Here is a 21,832-nt window from a genome sequence, read left to right as displayed (position 1 = left end):
GAATACTCCTTTTGCTCAGGCAAGTGCTCATGATAAGCAGAGTGGCCTTACCCCAACTAGTACTGACCCATAGACTACTTGACTGACCCAATCTCACAAAAACTACCGATCTTTGATGCTAATCTTACTGGTTTCCTGTTCTCAAGAGGTCCTCATGAAATGGATACACCTTTCTCACTGACATAAATTTCTGTACAGTTTCTGCGTGGTATTTTGTAAACACCCAGACCACATTTTCTTGTTGATTTACATAAACTTTGCATCAAGCAAAATTTGTAATGAAATTTGGAGGCTCTTATTCCGCAAACCCTAAGCGCAGGAGAACAGGAAGTTGATTATGGATCATAGAGGGGTGGAATTTTCGTAAATAAAAGAGAATAGGGGAGCAGCATTACTTTGAGTGGACGTATTTTAAAACAGTTTTAGCTAGTGCATATGGACACGATCATAAAAAAAAGCCATTTCCAGCACCTATCTATCAGACAGGTTATGTTCAAACTATTGAGATTAAGTCTGTTTGTTTTCTTACGTCTTTCATTACAGGATTAGCAAGGTATTTATTACCGTTTACACTGTAGTGAATAACCGAACGATTCCAATGCCTGGTCATCAGGCCAAACCCATATAGCAGTCAATTACCGTTGATAGTTTTCGACGAAATATACGGTTTCCACCGTTCATTCCGCTTTCGTAGGGCCTAAAGTACACAAAACTCTGTTTAACTGCAGCAAGAGGTTATATGAAACTGCTTGGTAACAGAAAGATGATATCGTATATGTGAAATCTGAAGTTCATATCTTACTGCTGCATTTGAACGTTCTAAGAATTGAAAAGCGACCCTTTTTGATAACGTATTTTGTACGTCTGATAGTTACAGATCTTGTGTTCATTTGTGTTCTTTAGTTTTGAACGTTATGTAGTATCAGTTAAGGGTAAATGGTATTTAAAGGACTGAAATCATTATCATCTGATAGTCACAAGTTTCGTTTATTCCACATAGATTTTTATGATTACTTTAATTTATTTAAAAATAATTAAATACATGAAGAAGGCACTCTGTTCTAGTGTAGAGCATAGAATATATATCTGACTTTAAGCAACAACGCAAGAAATCTAAAGCGTTTTACTTTCTATGCTTACTACTTTCGCTGATGAGGACCAGGTAATTGACAAATAATAGTTCTCATAATTTCTGGCAGCTAAACATTAGTTCATTGCGCAGTGTTTGGCGGACGACTAAATTTTCACCCTTGTTTGTTTTAACAGGAGGAACTTATACTGGCTGTCTTTTTATTCACAGATTTTACCCTCTAGACCATGTCATAAAGATAGAAACGTTCTTGTTTAAGGTAAAAATAAAATTTTTGTTAAGCCATTCAGTCAACTAAAACGAATGTATAAGTGTTCAAAAAAGCAGGCGTTCATCTAAGCCTGTTATGTAGAACACTTACTTTCATAAATGAAATAATTTTGGAGCTGTTGCATCGCAAAGCCAATTAACGACCGGGAAGGCAGTGTTGACCCATTGATGACTATAAAGTAATATAAGTGTTCAAAATAACAGGCGTAATCTAAGCCTGTTATGTTGAACATTTATGTACTTTCATAACTGAAATCCTAACAGTTTTGGTGCTATGGCATTGCAGAGCGATGTGACGAACAGCAACTCGGCATCTAATTTGTCCTTAAGATACAGAATACCTTTGTTATACCCTATTCATAAAAGGCAGTTTTCCGACAGAAAAAAGACCACCATCTTCAATCTACGATTGATTCCGGAATGGAATGGAATGTGTGATTTAGGCATAACGCCAAGCACTGGGACCCACATTGTCATTCAGCTTTATGATGACTACGAATGAAAAATAGAAATCATATAAATAATGAGTTAAATAGCAATAATATACTCCAAAGATCAATGTTTAAAACGGTGAAATCGAGGTATTTAAACTTGCAAGTTTGAACAGTCACTGTTATCTAGCGTTATCAACATCATCTTCAATCTTGTTCACAACTGGGAGCCCTCAAATCGGTCCGCATCCGGTTCATGAAGCTTGTTACTTATACTTTTCAGTTCTAGTCCCCTTTTGTATAACAGTGGTTTCTTTTTATGTAGCAATGGTTCTTCTACTTCAAAACTTTTTGAGCAGATATTCAATCTTCAGACTCTCTTTGAACGTTTCAAATATTTAATTTTGGGTAATTTATTCGTCGACCATGATGCTGTGTTCGCAAAAGTCTGTCTTTCAGCTTCTTTGCTGCATCTGGTCATAATGCTCTCAGTGGGATAAGACCAACGGGGAAGAAGAAGAAGAAGAAGAAGAAGAAGAAGAAGAAGAAGAAGAAGAAGAAGAAGAAGAAGAAGAAGAAGAAGAAGAAGAAGCGAGTTAACCTTAAAAGTGGACAGTGTAAGGAACCTTTGCCATCTTCAATGTGCCATGTACGAGGCACTGTAGGTGGTAACCCAAGTGAGGGTGTATGAAGGTATAGTGCCAAAACTTCACAGACACACACACACACACACGCACACACGTATTTGCAAAATTGCTTCATCCCTGTTATTACATAGATAGATTTTTTACATTTAATTTATTCGCGTTTGTTCTTATGGAAACGCTAAAAAACACTTTGTATATGTAAATGTAAACATTATTAAACACTGTAGACTTATTCCACAGACACGAAAAATCCTATGACTTGTGAGTAGACGTGTATAGAAGGGATTGATAAGTATATTTTATTGTACCCCAAAAACAATGTATCCATGACCCGTTTAAATCGTCACCTACTCGTTATCTAGGTTAATTCTTAGGGATGTATATATGTATGTATTTGTGTATGTATACGGAAAGCACGTACCTATATTTCGTATCTTTAGGATGTGTGTTTTTTGTATATAAGAGGTGCATTGTATATTATCACGTGGCAGCATAACTACATGAATATGTAATCATACTAATCCATAAGTTTTGGGTATGAAATTGGTAGGTACCCATCAGATAATATTATGCCAGATCTGATATTATGTATAACTGTTACTTAGTGTTGTCGAAAATGAACGGAAGAAATTCCAAGTACTTTTGGAAAGCAGGCCCTTAACTTGTCCGTAAAAATGCTGATTTTATTTAGTTCGAACTTGAAAAATTACAGATGTGTCAAATGTTGCAACTGATAAAGTACAGATATAATACTGTAGTTACTAGGCATTGGAGGAATTTTGATTTTCATTGTGTTTGATTTTTGTCATTTTCTCTTGCGTAGACATTTCTGCCCCCCCCAAAAAGTCATTTCTTGCCAGCTGAACCCTTCGAAAAAGGTGCCGAGTTTATTATTCATAGTTTTTCCTTCTAGTGAATGTACTACATAGTTTTTTCTAGGTATATCAGCTGTTGTTAGCAAGGAATCGGCCAGTTTCCAATGCTATTTTTAACATTTATCATCAAGAAAGCCATCTCTCTATTCAGCAGTTTAATTGGTTATGAACTAACACACATCCAAAGATACCAGTCATTTGAATTCTCATGGGATAATCAAGTTTTAAAATGTCGTCTAGCTTTTACAAGTGTGAATTTATTCTTACGCACCTTCCATTTACTACAGTTAAATGATCCTTTATAAATCCCTTACTCTTGGAAATCCGGTGAAGTCAGGTTTCGGTCTGAACCGAGGACTTAAATGCAGAAAGGCAGGACACTTGAACAGTAGGGTAAAAGAGGCATTTTGCTTTGCCTTATACCATTAGATAACATCATTGTTTCGTTCAGTTATTGCATTTTGTAATCCTAATAAGTAACGCCTTAACTCAATGGATTTCTGTATTTATCTTCTTCATTATTATCATTATTTTTTCATTGGCTACCATTTGAGATGTGATAACATGTTCAGATAAGCTATTTAACTGATTGACGACCGTAAAGTACTACACGTTAGTTTTGGTTACGAACTATGAGAATTGCTCTTAGCTTTAAGATATACAGAAAATATTAAATGCAGGCTATAATAAATTGTCTGTGTTGCTTAAAGAACTTCGTAAAAGCTGGCCGACAAAGTTTCGGTTAAGGTTAGGTAGTACTACTGTATACTATTTGCCTTCTCTTTAATATCGATTTCAACTGAGTTGTCTCGTGAGGCTGCCACGAACGTTAAGTGGTACAGAGCTGTATTCTTCCAAGAATTGTATCACTGAAATCATTTAATTTTGGGGGATTAAGATCTGTCAAATCAGTAACTATTACACCTGTGAGTTGTGAGTTTCTTCATTAAGTAACTTATGAATATTCTGTTTCCCAGTTGTTCTAAGGATTTGTTTAATGTCGACTACCTTTATCAGTCCAAATTGTCATAAAACGTTCACGAAGAACTTGCCATTATTCATTTACACTTTATTTTGTTTTGTAGCAAAATCATGACAAAAAATAAAAGAGAAATGAATCATTCAGACATATCCATCGACATCACCTACACAAGAAGGAGACCAGATAAAGCCAACGACTAAGGCAAGAATCCGTCATTATGATTAAGTATTGAGCAAAATTTTGGGTAAGTCTTAATGTTAGATCTTATAATATATCTTGGTTATGAATTTATTAATAATTTTAGAAGTGACCAGCAACTTTTGTTTTCTGAGTTGGATAGTTGGCAAAGAATGGACAAAGTTTTGGGCATGTAAATATTTCCAATCAAAATGTAAAATACGTAGTATGTACATATACTAGTTGTTGTAAATAGGCAAAAATGAATGGAGGGTGTGTTAGGCAACCTACACTGGTTCAACATACCAGACATTGTAATGTACATATTATTCGTATGCACTGAAAGCTCATCATGAATATATTATTACACTATTATCGAGATGTGTAGTGAATGACATAAACACTATAAATTTTGAGTGATGTAAAGTACCAGTCCTTAATATGATTGTAAAATATCAACATAAAGGTAAACATGTGAATGCAGAATCTTTTGATGCTTGAGGCTTGTAAACTTGCAGTATATTTTGTGTATCATGTACAATGCCAATGTTGTGTTATATACAGGATATCCCACACGGAAGATGAGCTGCTATGGAATGTTACAAAGTTCCAGGAAGCTCCTGATAGTGATTTCTGTAAACATTTTTGTTTCTATTTAGGGTATATAAATGTCTAAACTCTTGAAAAGATGAGGCATTTGTGGGAAAATGTTCATGTATCAATTTAGCTATGACATACACAGTACAGATTTGATGTTTGAATTATAGAGGTTGAATAAAGCTGTACTGAATTGTTAATTTTCTTTTAAATTTTAGCCTCAAGAATGTTTAATGTCTTTTAACATTGATTTCCCAATTTTTTTCACAAGGTATTAGAGACAGAAGGTATATCATACTGGACACAGCTTGAATTACTCTGCAGAGATTCTTCTAGAATGAAAATATCTTTCAAATGATATTCTTTTTCAACTTTCTGAAAGTAGCTGCTGCCTTTGGCCAAATTCAGGTACGTTCATGTGTGGAACTTCGTTAAGTACTGTTAACAGGAAGGCTATCCATAAAATGCCCTCTGACAGGGGTTGTTTACATTTAAATACACATTCTAGAGATGGAGATATAATTACCTGTATCATAAGCTTAAAATGACACCCTAGACTGGCAACTGGAAAATCCTTTTGACAGTCCTATCCCCAACATCTTGGAGATACAGTTTTTGTTTTCAGTAGTTGATTCTGGATCTAAATGTTTACTAAGAGTTAGCTGGATGACACTGAAAAAATGTATATAGATTCAGTTGAATCTATAGTCATATTGAGTTGGCCAATTTCTGTTGGGTTGCTATTGTCCTCTTTCGAAAAAGGATGCAACGTCATAGACATTTAGGCGAGCTGCCTCTGTGTTGGATGTCAGTCTTTGTTAATGAGTTTATATATCTTGGAGTTTTAGCAGTCATCCAATAAAATTTCTCAAGTTAGTTACGAAAATTCTTTAAATTGTAACTTGGACTAGATAATCAGGAAAAGGCCCTGGCAGTTCTGCAGTTATTTTTATCTTGGTACATTTTTTGTCTCAATGTACCATAAATACCCAATTCAAGAATTTGGGTTTATACTCTTTTTTTTTCTTAGAATTTGTTGGCACTGTAAGGTACATGTTTTGTCTCAATGTACCATAAATACGTAGTTCAAGAATTTGGGTTTATACCCTTCTTAGAATTTGTTGGCACTGACTTCGTTATCTAACGATCCATACTTTATATATGCATTTACTATCCTGCCTCTTTTTTAATACCTAGCAGCTGAGAGTTCTTATTGGTGTCATAGGTGAACATACACATATTGTGTTTGCTGCCTGTGGCATAAGCTAGTTTATTAAGTTTTTCGTATTTGATTTTTAACAGTGGCATGAAACTAAGCTGAAATTTTAGGGCCTCCTAATCCAAACAGGTTAATATGCATGTCACACACTTTAGAACTACCATTTAATGAAATATTGTTTTCCTGTTTGAATGACAGCAGCATCATGGTAATTTATCTATTATGTAGAATATCACGATTCTTTTATTTTTCCAAAAAATGGACAGTAATTATAAATCGGACTATTTTCCATTTGTGCAAATGGTGTCTCATTTTCTAGTAGTATCAAGTTCCTTATAACTCAGTTTGCTAGATGTTTTATTTTGGCTACAACTAATATGTAGTTGTGGAATCTTCTTATTTTCAAATGTTTGAAGCAAGGAGTGAATTCTTCCTGCTTTCTGCTGACAACTTCTGTATTTTTATTTATTAACTTTTCCTACAACTTTTTCTCTCACTGCAGACTTGACTTCCCTGTATTGCCCTTTTGGGTTTATAATCTGTTGACTTCTCTATCCATATGGTTTTCCAGCTAAAGATTTAAAGATAGACAGGCAGAACAACATTCCATATCATTCTCAATGTCTGTCTATTGAGATGATAGCGTATCTTGTCTTAAAATTCTTACTTCATCAGCACTAGATGAGGTTACAATACCCTGCACTGGGGATCTCTCGTTCCACTTTCAGAATACCTTTTGGCCATTTTCCAGGCAGCGTTACTTATTCCCTTCACATTTATAAGACTGTAGCTCTGCCATAAGAAACCTAGCTCCTATGTCTGACTACATTCTTTTACAGAAAAGTTTTTCACATAATATGGGCTCAGCCATTAGTTATCTTCCCTTAGGTACTTTATTTCTTATTGCTTACACGTATTGTAATGAATCAAGATTTATTTTCTTATAAAATGCTACACAACAATATTGATTTTCTTGATGACCTTTTTGCCTTTATGTTAAGTTTTCATGTCATAGTTGATCACTTGAAAAGTACAAGCAGTCCCCGGGTTACGACGGTGTCGGCTTACGACGTTCCGAGGTTACAACGCTTGTCAATAAACGTTATTTCCAGGGTTACGACGCATGTTCCAGAGTTTCGACGCCTACAACGCTCATCTGGGAGATGAAATATGACACCAAAAATGCAAAATATCAATGTTTGAAGGTTTTTTTTTATGAAAAATGCCATAAGAATGCAGTTTACATAGTTTTCAATGCACCCAAAGCATTAAAAATAAGGTTTTCTTGGGATTTTTGACAATGTTCCGGCTTATGACGATTTTCGGCTTACGACGCGTCTCAAGAACGGAACCCCCGTCGTAACCCGGGGACCGCCTGTAATCTTAAAACATTTATAATTCTCTTATATTGTAGGAAACTTCTTGAAGTAATAAACCTCCTGTAATCTTTACATAAATATATTAACAGACTGTATATTCATATACTGAATAAAATTCCCATATTTTTAACACTATTAAACTCCTAAAGTTTACATAACAAGGTCAAATTATGTATATATTTACTCATATATATATATACAAGACATTATATTTACAATTAACTGAGTATTGCACTTATTCATTAGTACACAAGTTACTTAATATTAACACACTTCTCATATACGCTAAAAAAAAAAAAACACAAGTATGTTTAGCAATTATGAGTCTTGGTCCTTAATACAGTTCAGTACACATTTATTTCAAAGAACACAAGAAACAAGTACAATTATTTACAACAATAATGTCAAAAGCTGTACAGTTTCCAGACAATTTTAATAGAGTCCTGATGGCATATCCAGTATGTGCTTTGATGGGGAAGGCTTTATGGCATTGGTCATTGTCCCAGCAGGAGTCGCCGAGTAGTCTGGAGTGGGAATGTCTGGATCAATCTCCCCTTTTCTTCTTCCAGCTAAAATTTTTTCTCTTCCGTTTCCTCCCCAGTTTTCTCTTGCAGTACGATTGCGAGATGGTGGGGGATAATCACGTCCTCCATAGTCTGAAAAATCAGGCAGTCTTGAAGATGGCTTATTCAGCATAAAGTTTGGGCCGTAGTCACTCTCTCGAAAACCAGTAGGGTTCTTGAATCCATTAAAAGCTATGATTTCAGAGGTGGAGAACTTAAGTTGCTTTGCAGATCGTGAGGATTTTGAAATGGGTCCTGACGTCTCGGCTGAGGAATATTTCGAATTTACATTTTTATTGTCAGTAACTTTTGAAGGTGATGAATTCTCATTGCTCTTGGACTTTGAGGACTTCCTATTATTTTCTGCATGACTAGGGGACTTGCTCTCCTGTCTTCGGTTACTCTTTTGGCGAAGTTGTTTATCTTCTCTGTCGCGAGCTATTTCAGGGTATTTCCACTTCAAGGTCCAATCTTTTTCATTCCCTTGATTCTCAAACCACTGATCAAGGTGGTCCTCCATGCTGCGATTTTTACGACGGTTCATTTCAGCTGTAATGAGTTCATTAACACGGTTTCTCCTTTCAACTTCATGAGGTGTGTACTTGGTGAATGTTCTGCCACTAATGTGAATTTCTTTCTCTTCAAGCGGCACTAATAGATCCATGGAACCTCTTCGTCTGGGTGAATAAGACCGGTGACTGTTATAATCTGCTTTGTTTCCCATCTGAAAGCTTTCACTTCTCTTGATTCCTCTTTTACGCTCTTCTTTACCCTCTCGTTCACTACTACTGCGGTCCATGAAGGTCTCATGCCGTCGCAGAGATTTCTCTGGTCTGACATACCCAAATGAAGTTGTTGATTCAGTTTCTATTGTTCGAGGGCTTGGCAGAGGCTGATTACTTCTTAAAAGTGTTTCGGTATCACTAGTTTCTGCAGGTGACTCAAATTCCAAATAAAGAACTGGGTCTATCTGACTTCCATTCCCTACAATGGAGTTTCTAGAACGAGACCTAGATGGTAAGTGGGGTACACGAGTTGGTACTATCTCCAACTCTTCAGTTAAGGTATTTTCTGGACTAGCACGATCTTCAAAAGAATCCTTTAATAAAGGATTTTCTTTGACAGTTTCCTGTGAGGCAAGACTTAACGATGACTCGGCACTTCTCAAGACACTTTCAAGTCCAGTCATAACTGCTTCTACTTCTCTCTCGCTGACATCTCTCTTCCCTGATTTACTGCCTTCCCTATCTTTTAGTTCTCCGCGTCCTTCCTTTTTATCAATTTTGTCTTCTTTTTTCTGTAAGTCATTTCTGTCTGATCCTTTTTTCCCCTCTGATTTAGTTCCTTCTACTGGGTCAGTCATCATGACTAAATTTTCATAATGCCTCACAGACTCACGAACATTTGGGCCATCTATATTTGGATCCTCATTTTCCCTCGACTCTAGGCTGCCTCTCGTCTCAACTGAACTCTGACTCTTACTGGAGCCATGGGAGCCCTGAGTGTTGTTTTTATCTATGAAAATTCTATCATTAGCAATTGTTATTGCTTCATAAACCACAACATCACGTTCATAGTCCAGATCACCCTCGTCACTGCCACTGCGAGGTTTATCACTAGGTGACCTACTTCGGCCTTTGCTCTGCGATGAGTCATGGAATGGAACATTCATATATTCCGGATCCTTCCGTTCTCCTCCTGAATTGGAGGAGGTGGAGGATGAGGAAGACAGGGAGGATGTTGAAGATGAGAATGGGCTGGCTGAGCCAGAGGGAGGTTTAGGAGCCCTCCTCTTTCCAGAGGAAGGTGATTTAGATCTAGGGGATGGGGTGTGCGATGATGAGGAAGATTTACCATTTCCTTTGCTATCTTTTGGTCCTGGGCTAGCTGATTTTCGAGCATCCGAATCTATTCCTGATGTGGAACTCTCTTCAATCACTTGTCGTTGACGGCTCTTCTGTTTTGAGGAGCGAACTGGTTCGTGAGGGGAAACCATACCATCTGGTGGTGAACGACTACAATCTGTAACATTTACTTCCTCTGGAAAAGGAGATTTTTCATTACGGAATGTCAAGTCTGTAAGGGTGAGAGGCATGTGTTCATTAAATTTTTCTTCTGTTGGAGACTTCTTTCTCTCTGGTTCTTGTAATGGACTTGCTCTATTGGAGAAATTGTCTCTTTCCCTACTTTCTTTTCCATCTGCATTTCGACTTGGGGAAGCTGTGAGGCTTCTCAAGGGTGACATTCTTGGCTCTGGGGTTGATGAACACGAAGACTGGTTTCTACTTCTGTTCATAGGTGTCAAGTCTGACGAGCTAGATGCTGACACAGGTCGTGAAGATATGGCAGTTTCATCTGAAGCTATTGACATCTTGCTACTAGCTGAGTGTGATGATGATGATTTTGGACTCTCATTCCAAATTGGGGTAAGAGATCTTTCTCCCCCTTGGCTAAAAATGACAGAGTCTGTTTCCATCACATCAGTCCTCACTCCCCCATTCCGCAATGGTGACAAAGAATTGCGATGCATTGTAGCATTCCTGAAAGTGTTCAGTGATGAAAGATCTGAGTCACTAACTGATGGAGCTGGAGATGGAGCAGCAGGTATACCATTTTGTTCAAGTCGCCTCTGAAGAGCAGCATATCTTTCTTCAACTTCACTGCCTACAGTTTTAAGTAGGACATTTTCTTCAAGGAGTTTCTGAAAAAGAATTGAAATATGTTAGTAACGACTAATTTTCCTGTTCAGTTCAAGTTAACAGCATAGTTTCTGTTATCACTGACATTACAACATATTTTAAATGTGCAAATGTTTAAAGAGGAGTTAAAACAAACTCTATCACCAATTTTACACTATATACATCATACCAAAGTAACCATTACTGTTACAAGAATAATACAAATATTTGTGTGATTCATTACATGAGGCAAGTTATTGACATGGATGACAAACTATTTCAGAATATTTCAGTCATGTACTGCAGTTACCCATACATCTGGGTATAAAGACTGTATGCTTGATTTTTTCCATAGTGTGGTATTGCCAAAATAATCATAATAGACTGTCAATCACTTTTTCAAACCTGTAACTCTTGTATATTTGCTCTTTTCCTATTATTCCAGTCATCAAATTTCATTGACTCCAAGCGGTTGGCTGCCCATGTTTTTTTAAAAGACAGCAGCAGCATTCGGTTAGTGCTTTGTAGATTCTTCATTATTATGGACTTTACTTAGTTTTATTACAATGTTCACTTCAGTGTTCCAAAGGGAATAAACATAATTCAAATTTTCATTGGTAATTATAGCAAGGCTGGTGGATTGAAGTTAGATGTGGTGAATTATGTGGGATTGTTTGGAACTGATGATGATTATGTTGGCTCAACTTCTGAAGAGTTAAGACCTTCTTGGTAATGTTGATGTAACAGATTGGGAAATGAAAATGGAGGTGGTGTAATGGGGGTCTATTGGTATGCTACCCCCTGATGTACCTATGTTGAATTTACTACTGAAGATGTTGCCACTTATGCCCACCCTCCTCTGTCATTGACATTTGGCACAAAGTTTGGCACTAGCAGGTTTTTTTCTACCTTTGGTTATTGTTGGGAGAAATTATAGTTCATTTACTGAACTTATGATGGACTTTTTAACCAGGATATGCCATGTATCAAGAAGGCCCAGGCACTGAGGATCTGATGTCTAGTCAATGATCTTTGGAGAGTTCCGTTTGTCAGATCTGTGGTGACTGTCAGTAATAAATGAAGATAGCACTTTACTCAAGGTGGTATTAAAGTGATTTAAAGAAGCATTGTATCAGTGATGTTATCCTTAACCCAGCATGTGAATTGATAGAAATTAACTTTTTTAAAGACATCTCTTGGGAGTTGTTTTGCTTTTCAGGAGCAGCTTATGAATGTCCTTAGAGCACATGATGAGCCGCCCTGTCTCCTTTTATAATAGGAGTAATGTTCTCAGTCATTTTCTCTGGATGTTTCTGGCTATTCTGTTGACTGGAATGTGTGTGAAGATGCTCTTGATGACCAGTCTATGACTGGAAAAGGTTCTCATCTGGAAGTTTCTTCACCAACATCTAGTCAACAAGACAATCAGGCATATCCTCGAAAAGAAGCAAAGTATATTTATAAACCTGTCCTGAATAATCTGGCATAGGCATAACACCAAGTAGTACCCCTCAATCATCCACAAAGGAATTCTACAGCGTGTAATCCTCATTACCTACAAGGGCATCAACAAGGGAGGGTCTTCATCATGAACATTCCCCTAGAACCATTTGTACTATAATGGAGAAAACAGAGAATTTGGCAATCCTGTGAGAGACTTTCGAGTTGTGCTTTGTCCAATGTTTCTCCTGTGAACAAAATGTTCATAATATCCTCCATTCCTGGATGTAGTACCTGTACAAAATATAACAGCTGGGTATGCCACCTTACTTGACATGAAGCCAACAGACTTGGACTTCTTCCTTAATGGATCCAGTGAGTGCTCAACCAAGTTAAAGATCCAGGGGGGGCACCTTTGTTCAACAGGCCCTCACACTGCTCCCTTCACCTGGATATGCAAAAAAAAAGACTAACTTAGGCTTTGCCTCAATGGTGACAATAAATGCCCTTTCAAATATAAAGGGACTACCAATAAAGCTTCAGTAAGCAGAGCTATAATCCACTGTTCCTCCTGGCATGAAGTAGCAGCATAATGACAGTCGTCAAAGCACCCTGCTGATGAAAATTCCATATGAAACATTGCCACCAAAGATAAGTCTATCACTGATGTTAACACATAGCTGAACCTCACCATATATGTACCAAAGCACTTGCACCAGAAACCTGTTTATGAAGCCCAAAAACTGGAAAAAGGGGGCCACGTGAAGAAGACCAATGTAACATATTTATTCAAATGCCACATCTGCATGGGAATGACTATAATGAAACTAGCAAAGAGGATTTCTTGTCGAACACAAGAAAGGGCTATGGAGAACCACATGCAAGAGGCATATCAACTCAAAATCATAAAAGTTATCACAGTGATGTGAATACAGGTCCCTGGACTCAAAGACTCAAAGTGCATATAGCTGATCTAACAGTACAGAGTTTCCCTAAACAAAACTTTGGGAATGATCCTCCGTCACCAAAATCAGGCATCCTTTGAGCCAGGAGCTAAAACGACTGTGACCTGCTGATGACTCCAACATCAGGAGATGACAGATCAAGCATTTCTGGGTGTGAGTAAAGCCAGTGTGGTCATGAAATCAGTACTATACTGTAAGGACCCACTTGGATGCTGGGACCCTCAGGGCATCCTCGCTTCAAAATAAAAATCTATGTGACACACCAGGTATTCTCAAGAAACACAGATCCAGCACTCCTAATTCAAACGATCTTTCACGCATTTTTCAGAAACTACTTTGACATTGTTAGAACTGTAATTACTAATGCATGTCCGATACTGCAAGCATTCTAAATGCATGTCAGACATTGCAAGCTTTCCAACCATATGTATCTAACTCCCCTAATTTGTACATAAAATTGTTAATAATTTTTCCAGGTTTGAGAGGACACATCTAGCTGTACGTATAAAGATATCTCTGTTTCTCCCTAACATCAAATAACTTATACGCTCGCAAGAGTTCTTGATCTGTTATAGATTTGGTGTCCGTAAATTAAAATACACATTGACTCTGCCTCATACTCGCCGCTTCGTTATACCGGTGACCCCAGAGTGACCAACACCGCCAGCACCAGCCCATCCAGCGACAACAGCTCAGCAGCAGCAAGCATTTGCCTGCCACCATTCACAAGCCACAACCCAGAGGCCTGGTTCTTCAGATCAGAGACCATCTTCAAGTCCATGAATATCTCCTCCACATCCCACAAGTCGACGCTGTCCTCGAGTTCCTGCCAGACGACCTCTTAGAATATATCGCAGAATGGCTCTCTGACCAAAAGACCTATCGACCACGAAACGCCTTAGGACCAACTAAGGTCGTTCTTCAGCACGCCGCCTGCTCTCAAAACAGAGAAGTCCTAGACAATGTGGAGAAAGAAATATGGAACCAGTGGCCATCACACATCGTCTACAAGCAGCTGTGGTGGCTAGTTACAATCCTCACCACAGATGGCAGCTCAAATACTATTTTGGACCTTGTGAGAGAGGTCCTACTCACAAAATTACCCTGCCAAACAGTCATGACCATCCCCAACGCACTAACCATGGACTTCGAGTTCCTGAAGATGGTTGACACAGTCCACTTGGCCCACAAGTCGACTGAGTCTACACATTCACCTGTAGCAGCAACAACTGCCCAATGGCCACAGCAGCAGACTGACACAGAGATGGATAGTGATCCATAAACCACTACTGGAGCTTCAGGTGGAAAAACAAACCCATGTACAAGCCCATAACAGGAGTATGTCCTAAGGGCATTTGTTTCTACCACTGGAGGTTCAGGAATGAAGCCCAAGAATGCAAAAACAACTGCTGCATGTCGAAAATCATGTAAAAGGGTGCAGCAGTAACCAAACAAACTAAACATGAGCGGTGGGCAGACCAGTTGCCTCATAAATGAAACTGTGTCTGCTTTCCTGTCTTTCTTCCAGGTACAGGCAAAAAAGACTGCATGTGTTTTTTCACCACAGACAAAAGATAAAAACGGAGTTCCTGGTTGACAATGGAGCACGCAAGTCATTGTGCCAGCCAACTCCCAACACACTACAGGTGTCCACTGGCAGTGAAGCCCCACTGAAAATATACAGGAAATGGACCACGAATTTGTCGTTTAGCGGGAAATTCATCACAGCAGACATAACAACTGCACTTTTAGGAGCAGACTACCTAAAAGCCCACTACATGCTGGTGGACATAGCTTAACAGCAGCTGATCTCACACAACCCCCCCCCACCCCATAATACCACTCACTTCGACTCCAGCACCTAGAAGTATTTAAGGATGCCATGCAGCATGATCTGACCCAACCCAGAAAGCACCATGTCCAGTGCACACCTTTTGCAGTCATTTGGCCCCAGAAAAACTTGCCTGTGCCAAACAAAGCTTTCCAGGAGACAAACGGAGACTCAACATCAAGACAGTACCCAACAGGTACCCAATGTCGAACATCGCTGACATAAACCAGATGGAGGGCGCCAAAATATTTACGAAGATCAACCTGCTGAAGGGATATACTTCCAAGTCCCTGTTGCAAATGAGTTCATAAAAAAATGGCCATTATCAGCCCCGTTGGCACGTACACCTTCAACTACAGCTGCTTCAGTCTTCAGAATTCAGGTGTGACTTTCCAATATCTGATATGAAATCCTGGGCAACCTACCATTCTGTATTGTCTATGTCGACAACACTCGTATTCAGCCCCAACATCAAACAACACATAAGATGTCAGTCGGGTCCTGCAAATACTCAAAGAAAATGGACTTATAATCTGAAAGGACAATTGTGAATGGGCAAAATCATTTGGAATTCCTGGGTTACCAAATAAGTCACAGTCGAGTCAAGCCCCTCTGACAAAGGTCCAAGCAATCACCAACTTTCCAAAGAAGACAACAATAAAAATTCCAAGAATTCACTGGAATGATTAACTATTACCACTGTTTCATACCCAACCTTATCTGAAATATGTGATAATGGCTCCAATATATGATTGCTTGAATAAAAAAGATTAAAAATTACATAGTAATCAAAACAAAATAAAGCCTTCATACTAGTCAAAAAGCAATCACCTCTGCTGCCACACTAATCTTTCCTTTACCCCATAGTCTGTCACCCTAACAACATATGCAAGTAACAGGATGGGTGCGGTACTCTAACAAGATGTAGAAGATGGTCACTGCCCATTGGCATTCTTCAGAAAAAAGTTATTACCAGCAGAACAAAGGTCCACGTACTTCAAGTTTGAATGAGAGTTACTGGCAATCTACAGAGCCATCTACCACTTCTGATACATGCTAGAAGGATGACAGTGGTACAGATGGACATTGGTACAAACCTTCACCAAAAGCAGAGATGGGGTGGCCAGCATGACAACGGCGTCACCTCTCATCAATAGCTGAACACTCCTGCAGCATCAGATACTTAAAGGACTCTTCCAACAACATGGCATAAGCCCTCTCTCGAAACTCCATCAACACAGCACAGATCAGGATATCATATCCTGATGCATGTAGCATTGGCTCAGAAGGATGACTTGGACCTACAGCGACTTCAGTGGGAGAATCCTGCCCTTACGTGGAGTGACCGAGTGACCTATGCATCTATGACACAGAGTCTACCATCGCCGGCAAGACAAGTACCAGATGCCCTCACCCATACCTACTGTTAGGGTTGAGAAACAAACCCTACAACCTCACCCATAAACCCATCAAGCAGATTAACCGGATGAACCCTGTCGGAGTGTTACATCTAGTCGGGAATGAAGGCGGGCGAGAAAATGGCTCTGATGCCAAACATCAAAAGTAACGAGGAACACAGAAACGAGGATAAGAGAGTTCCAGACAACACAGGGATGACTTGCTCACATCCACATCGTGGGAATCCCTTGCCCCCTCCAAGAGGTGGTACTGGTATCTCTTAGCGATCATCAACCAATATACCAGATGGCCAGAAACAATACCAGTAAGGCAGTGGACAGCAGAGTTTAGTGTAAAAGCACTTATAGGCTGGGTCAGCAGGTATGGAGTTCTGAAATACATAAAGAGTGACAGGAGCCCACTTCACCTCTACCTTATGGAGATCCCTGCCGCCAGCCTCGAGACAAAACTCATTCACACAACAGCACACAGCCCTGAAGTGAATGGCCTAGTGGAGTGGCTGCACTGCTCCCTCAAATTAGCACTCACTGCCAGATGTGAAGGTGGGAGTCGGAGCAGGAGCTGGAGAAGGAATTACTGTGGCTTTTGCTGGGACTAAGAACAGTCCCACACACAGCATTCAACGCATCGGTGACAGTAGCACTCTACAAACAAGCATTGGCAATACCAGCAGATATTTTCAAAACCCAACAGAGCTCACGACCCTTACAGACTTGCGTAGACCATTGGAAAACACCATGCTGGGAAGACAACATAAGACATAACAAGGAACACATCTCCAAAGACCTCAAAAGAGCAAAGTTTGTACATACGCGCTTAAAGAATGGATGCATACAAGCCCTCCCTCTCTCCAGCCTACTTGGAACCAAACTGCATACTGCAGTGGTGAGAGGTGATGTACCAGCTGGATGTGGATGGGAGGATCTCCTGGGTGCCCACTGACAGATTAAAACCGCCATATGTCCCAGCCTGCAACCCATTCCTCTAGGCCTACTTTTGAGGGGGAATACTGTGAGTGCCCGATCAGTTGCCAGGACTCTTAGGCACCCTTGCTTCTAAACAAAAATATACACGACACACCAAGTACTCTCAAGACACAAATCCAGTGCTTCTGATTCAAGCATTTTTTTATGCATTTTTCAGAAGCTACTTTATGACATTATTAGAACTGTAATTACTGATGCATGTCAGAAATTGCAAGATTTCCAACCATATGTATTGAACTCTTTCTAATTTGTATATATAGAATTGTTAACCATTTTTCCAGGTGTGAGAAACAAAGATAACCATATACAGGCAGATGTTTTCTCACAACTGGAAAAATGGTTAACAATTCTATATAAAAATCAGAAAGGGTGTTCAATACATATGTTTGGAAAGCTTGCAATGTCTGACATGCATTAGTAATTGCAGTTCTAACAATGTCATAAAGTAGCTTCAGAAAAATACATACAAAATTGCTTGAATCAGAAACAATTGATCTGTGTCTTGAGAGTAGTACTTGGTGTGTCGTGTAGATTTTTGTTTTGAAGCAAGGATGCCCTAAGGCTCCTGGCAACTGGCCGGGCCCTCACAGTACTCCCCCCTCGAAAGTAGGCCTAGAGGAGTGGGTCGCAGGCTAGGACATATGGAGGTTTTATCTGTTGGTAGGCACCCAGGTGATCCTCCCGTCCACATCCAGCTGGTACATTACGAATGTAGTTTGGTTCCGAGTAGGCTGGAGAGAGGGAGGGCTTGGTGTTCTTCCAATGCTCTATGGACGTCCTGAAGAGTTGCGAGCTCTGTCGGGTTTTGAAAATGTCTGCCAGTATTGCCAATGCTTGTTTGTAGAGTGCTACTGCCAGTGATGCGTTGAATGCTGTGTGTTGGACTGTTCTTAGTCCCAGCAAGACCAACAGTAATTCCTTTCTCCAACTCCTGCTCCAACTCACGCCTTCAAATCTGGTGGCGAGTGCTAATTTGAGGGAGTAGTGCAGCCGCTCCACCAAGGCCATTTGCTTCAGGGTTGCATGCTGTTTTGCGAATAAGTTTTATCCCGAGGCTGGAAGCAGGGAGCTCCATAAGGCAAAGGTGAAGTTGGCTCCTCTGTCACTCGTTATGTATTTCAGTACTCCATGCCTGCTGACCCAGCCTATTAGTGCTCTTACACAACTCTGCTGTCCACTGCCTTACTAGTATTGCTCTTGGTCATATGGTATTTCAGTTGGTGATCGTGAAGAAATGCCAGTACCCCTCGGAGGGTGCAAGGGGATCCCATGATGTCGATGTGGATTTGGGCGAGTCATCGCTGTGTTGTCTGGAACTCTCTTATCCCCATTTCTGTGTGCCTCAATACTTTTGATGTTTGGCATCAGAGCAATTCACACGCCCACCTTCTAATGTCCACCTTCATTCCCCACCAGATGTAACACTCCGACAGGGCTCGTCTGGTTGATCTGCCCGATGGGTGGGGCACGTGTTCTGTCAGGTTTTGAAAACGGCTGTGGTATTGACAATGCTTGTTTGTAGAGTGCTATTGCCAGCGATGTCAAATCCTACCTCAATTGAGGTTGCCATAAAATATGGAACAAAATATATATAATGTACATGCTGCCCACCTACAGGAATCTCATTTCTGGATTCCTACAAGTCACAGACAGATACTTCATTTCAAGAAGCAAATAGCAAAACAAACAAATAAATGCTAATTAACACCAAATTCTTTAAAATAATTCTAATGAGATAAATCTGAATATTTAATAAATTGGCTAACAATAAATGAAAATCAAAATACAAAAAAATGTTTTTTTATTTATTCATCAAATTACAAAAAACCCTTTTCTGGGCTCAGCCTGTATCGCTCCGTGAAATAGGTTCCTTTGATACTATTTCTAGGTATAAATATTGCTATTCATACCAGAGAAAAAGAGAAACGTTAGTGCCAAGGTAAATGGCTCGCTCACCTTTTAATAAAAGGTGTCGGTATATATAAAGAGCAAGTGAAAACCACTACCAGAGGTACCCTGCCATTTAGCTTCTTCCTCCGCCAAAACCCCATCTACAGAGGAGCCGAACTATAGCCCCGCTACCCTCTACTACTACAGTGAGCGCCTCTTAACATTATTCCATTTGATAGCGTACACTGCCATTACATGCGTCTTGTTTTGTGCTGTGTGTTTTTGCTCTGACTTATTGGATTATTTTACTTTACGATGGATCAAGCTACTGCATCCAAGTTACGTACTGCTGTTATGATCTCAATTATGCAGATCTCACCCATTTTATTGTGTTTAGGAGGAGATTAGGTAGCATGAGCTTCATGGTTCCCGCGCCGACTTCTCTCTCCCGAACTGCATGGCGGCTCCTGCACTCTTTTGGTCTCCCATACCATCAGAGTTACCTTAGCAGTACTATTTATTATTCCAAAACTGTTTTATTGTGTTTTTCATGCAGTCAGCTTGAAATTTATTCAGTCTAGTCTTTCACGGGGTCCCCCTTCTCCGACCGCATGTTTCGGATCGTAGCCTAGCATAGTCAGATCCCGATTCGTTAGGAGTCTCTCCCTTACGTTAGGACCTAGTCCCGTCGTTTTTATGTCCTGGCTCCTAGTCTCCTGCCTCCATATTGGTACAGCATACCGACTAGCCGCCTAAGGGTTAGGCTAACACACCCGAGTCATCAGACTTGTGATTAGCCTACCCCTCCTGGACATCCTTATCTTACACTGTTATTAGTAATTTCTCCCCAGTGTTAGTCTAGCTTATATTCATTTATTTTATATTGTTATGTATGTTTCTAAGGTTATTTATTGTTGTGTGCTATGTGCGACTTTCATGGCCGGTTGGCCCCTTGTGATCAATTGGCCTTCCACACCGCGTGTCTGTTCACCCGGCTGGGAAGGTTCCCAGTTGATCGCGTACGAGACACCCCGTTGCTGACCTCCTCCCCCCTCCTCCCTCTCCCCCTCCGCACCATGCCCACCCACCACGGTGGAGTGATGACTCGTTCGCTACGCAGCTAGCTATCCGGGTGCACATGAGAGGGGGAGTTCTCTCGGAGGTAGGTGGGGGTGGATACACTCAGCGCTCGGGCCTGCCGTACTCAGTCGCTTTGCTCGTGGCTTGGGGACCCTCCCACTCCTTCCCTTCACCGTACTACGGTGAGCCACCAGGCAAGGGAGGCGGGACCACCTCCCCTCTGCCCCCTGCATTCCCCCCCCACCACCCTAAGTACTCTCCATCCTCTCCGCTCTGGCGGTTTCAGCTCCGGCCAACACCGGATCTGGCTTGAGAATGTTTAGTCATAGACCTCGGCCTTAGGGTGTCATCCACCGTACATGTGTACAGTTGGTATTCCATTAAAATATATAGCATTTACACAAAACCTAGCCTGTACATGTCTGAAATGTCACTCAGTGGGTTTCTGTTTCACTGTCTTGCTTCCGCTCTTGCAGTGGCTTGCGGCATACTCTGGCCCCACGGCGGAGTTGATCTAGTAATCTCTCCCCCTCTTAAGTAACACGGAGCTATGCATTGCAGTGTAGCAGTTACCCTGATATAGTTACAGGGGCATACCGGTATTACTGGTCTGGTTCTCCGGAGCCACTCTGGCGCTGTTAACCTTGATATATTTTACATATGTGACTGCATGCATACATACACATATATATATTCCCTGGATGGTAGGCTCCACTCCGGCGCCTATTACAAATTAGACTTATAGCATTAAGTTCTATAACCTCCCCGGAGGTTGTCATGATACTTATGTATCCTTTGACTTACAGGTCATCTGTTGCCAGGAACCCGGCTGTAATGCCATCCTGCAGGATCCCTGTGGACATGAAGTCTGCCGCTCCCACGCCGCGTGCGCCGTACGGGTGGACGACTACTTGGTGTGGCACCATGAGAACTGCCTCACCTGCTACGCCTTAGTTGGAGCAGCCTCCACCGAAGTAAGTCTCCATTATCAATGGCATTGAGTCCATTCGTTCGCTCATTATATTCACTTACGTGCATATTTTCGAATTGAATTGTTTGATTCATATACTTCAGTCGTCTTGTCTCTATGGCTAACTCTAACCCTTCTTACAGGTCTTGGAAGTGAAGAGGGCAGCAGCTTTAGCCACCTTGAAGGCCTGGGTTGGGGGTTTCGGGAGGATTTCTCCCAAAGGCAAAGGAACCTATTTCACTGGGCGACACAGGCCCCTCGCCCAGAAATAGATTTTTCCTTCATCAAAATCCCTTTTTTACACCTGTTACCCTTTCCCTGCTATCTACTGTATCCTAATTTC

General features: G+C 40.4%; 1 protein-coding gene across 4 annotated transcripts in view; it reads right to left on the bottom strand.

Moving 5' to 3' along the window:
- Nucleotides 1-7,730: 7,730 nt before the first annotated feature.
- The window catches only part of LOC135206680 (putative uncharacterized protein DDB_G0277255), a 316,662-nt gene continuing 302,560 nt past the window's right edge, over nt 7,731-21,832 (bottom strand). For all 4 annotated transcript variants that reach the window (XM_064238069.1, XM_064238073.1, XM_064238070.1 and 1 more), the window contains one exon: nt 7,731-10,931. In XM_064238069.1, coding sequence (XP_064094139.1) covers nt 8,100-10,931 — 2,832 coding nt within the window. In that variant the 3' untranslated portion in view covers nt 7,731-8,099. The remainder of the gene's footprint in view (nt 10,932-21,832) is intronic.

Source organism: Macrobrachium nipponense, chromosome 31 (assembly GCF_015104395.2).
Source record: "Macrobrachium nipponense isolate FS-2020 chromosome 31, ASM1510439v2, whole genome shotgun sequence".
Taxonomy (NCBI): Eukaryota; Metazoa; Arthropoda; class Malacostraca; order Decapoda; family Palaemonidae; genus Macrobrachium; species Macrobrachium nipponense.
The sequence above is the reverse complement of the archived record's forward strand: the minus strand, read 5'-3'. Positions and strand labels throughout refer to the sequence as shown.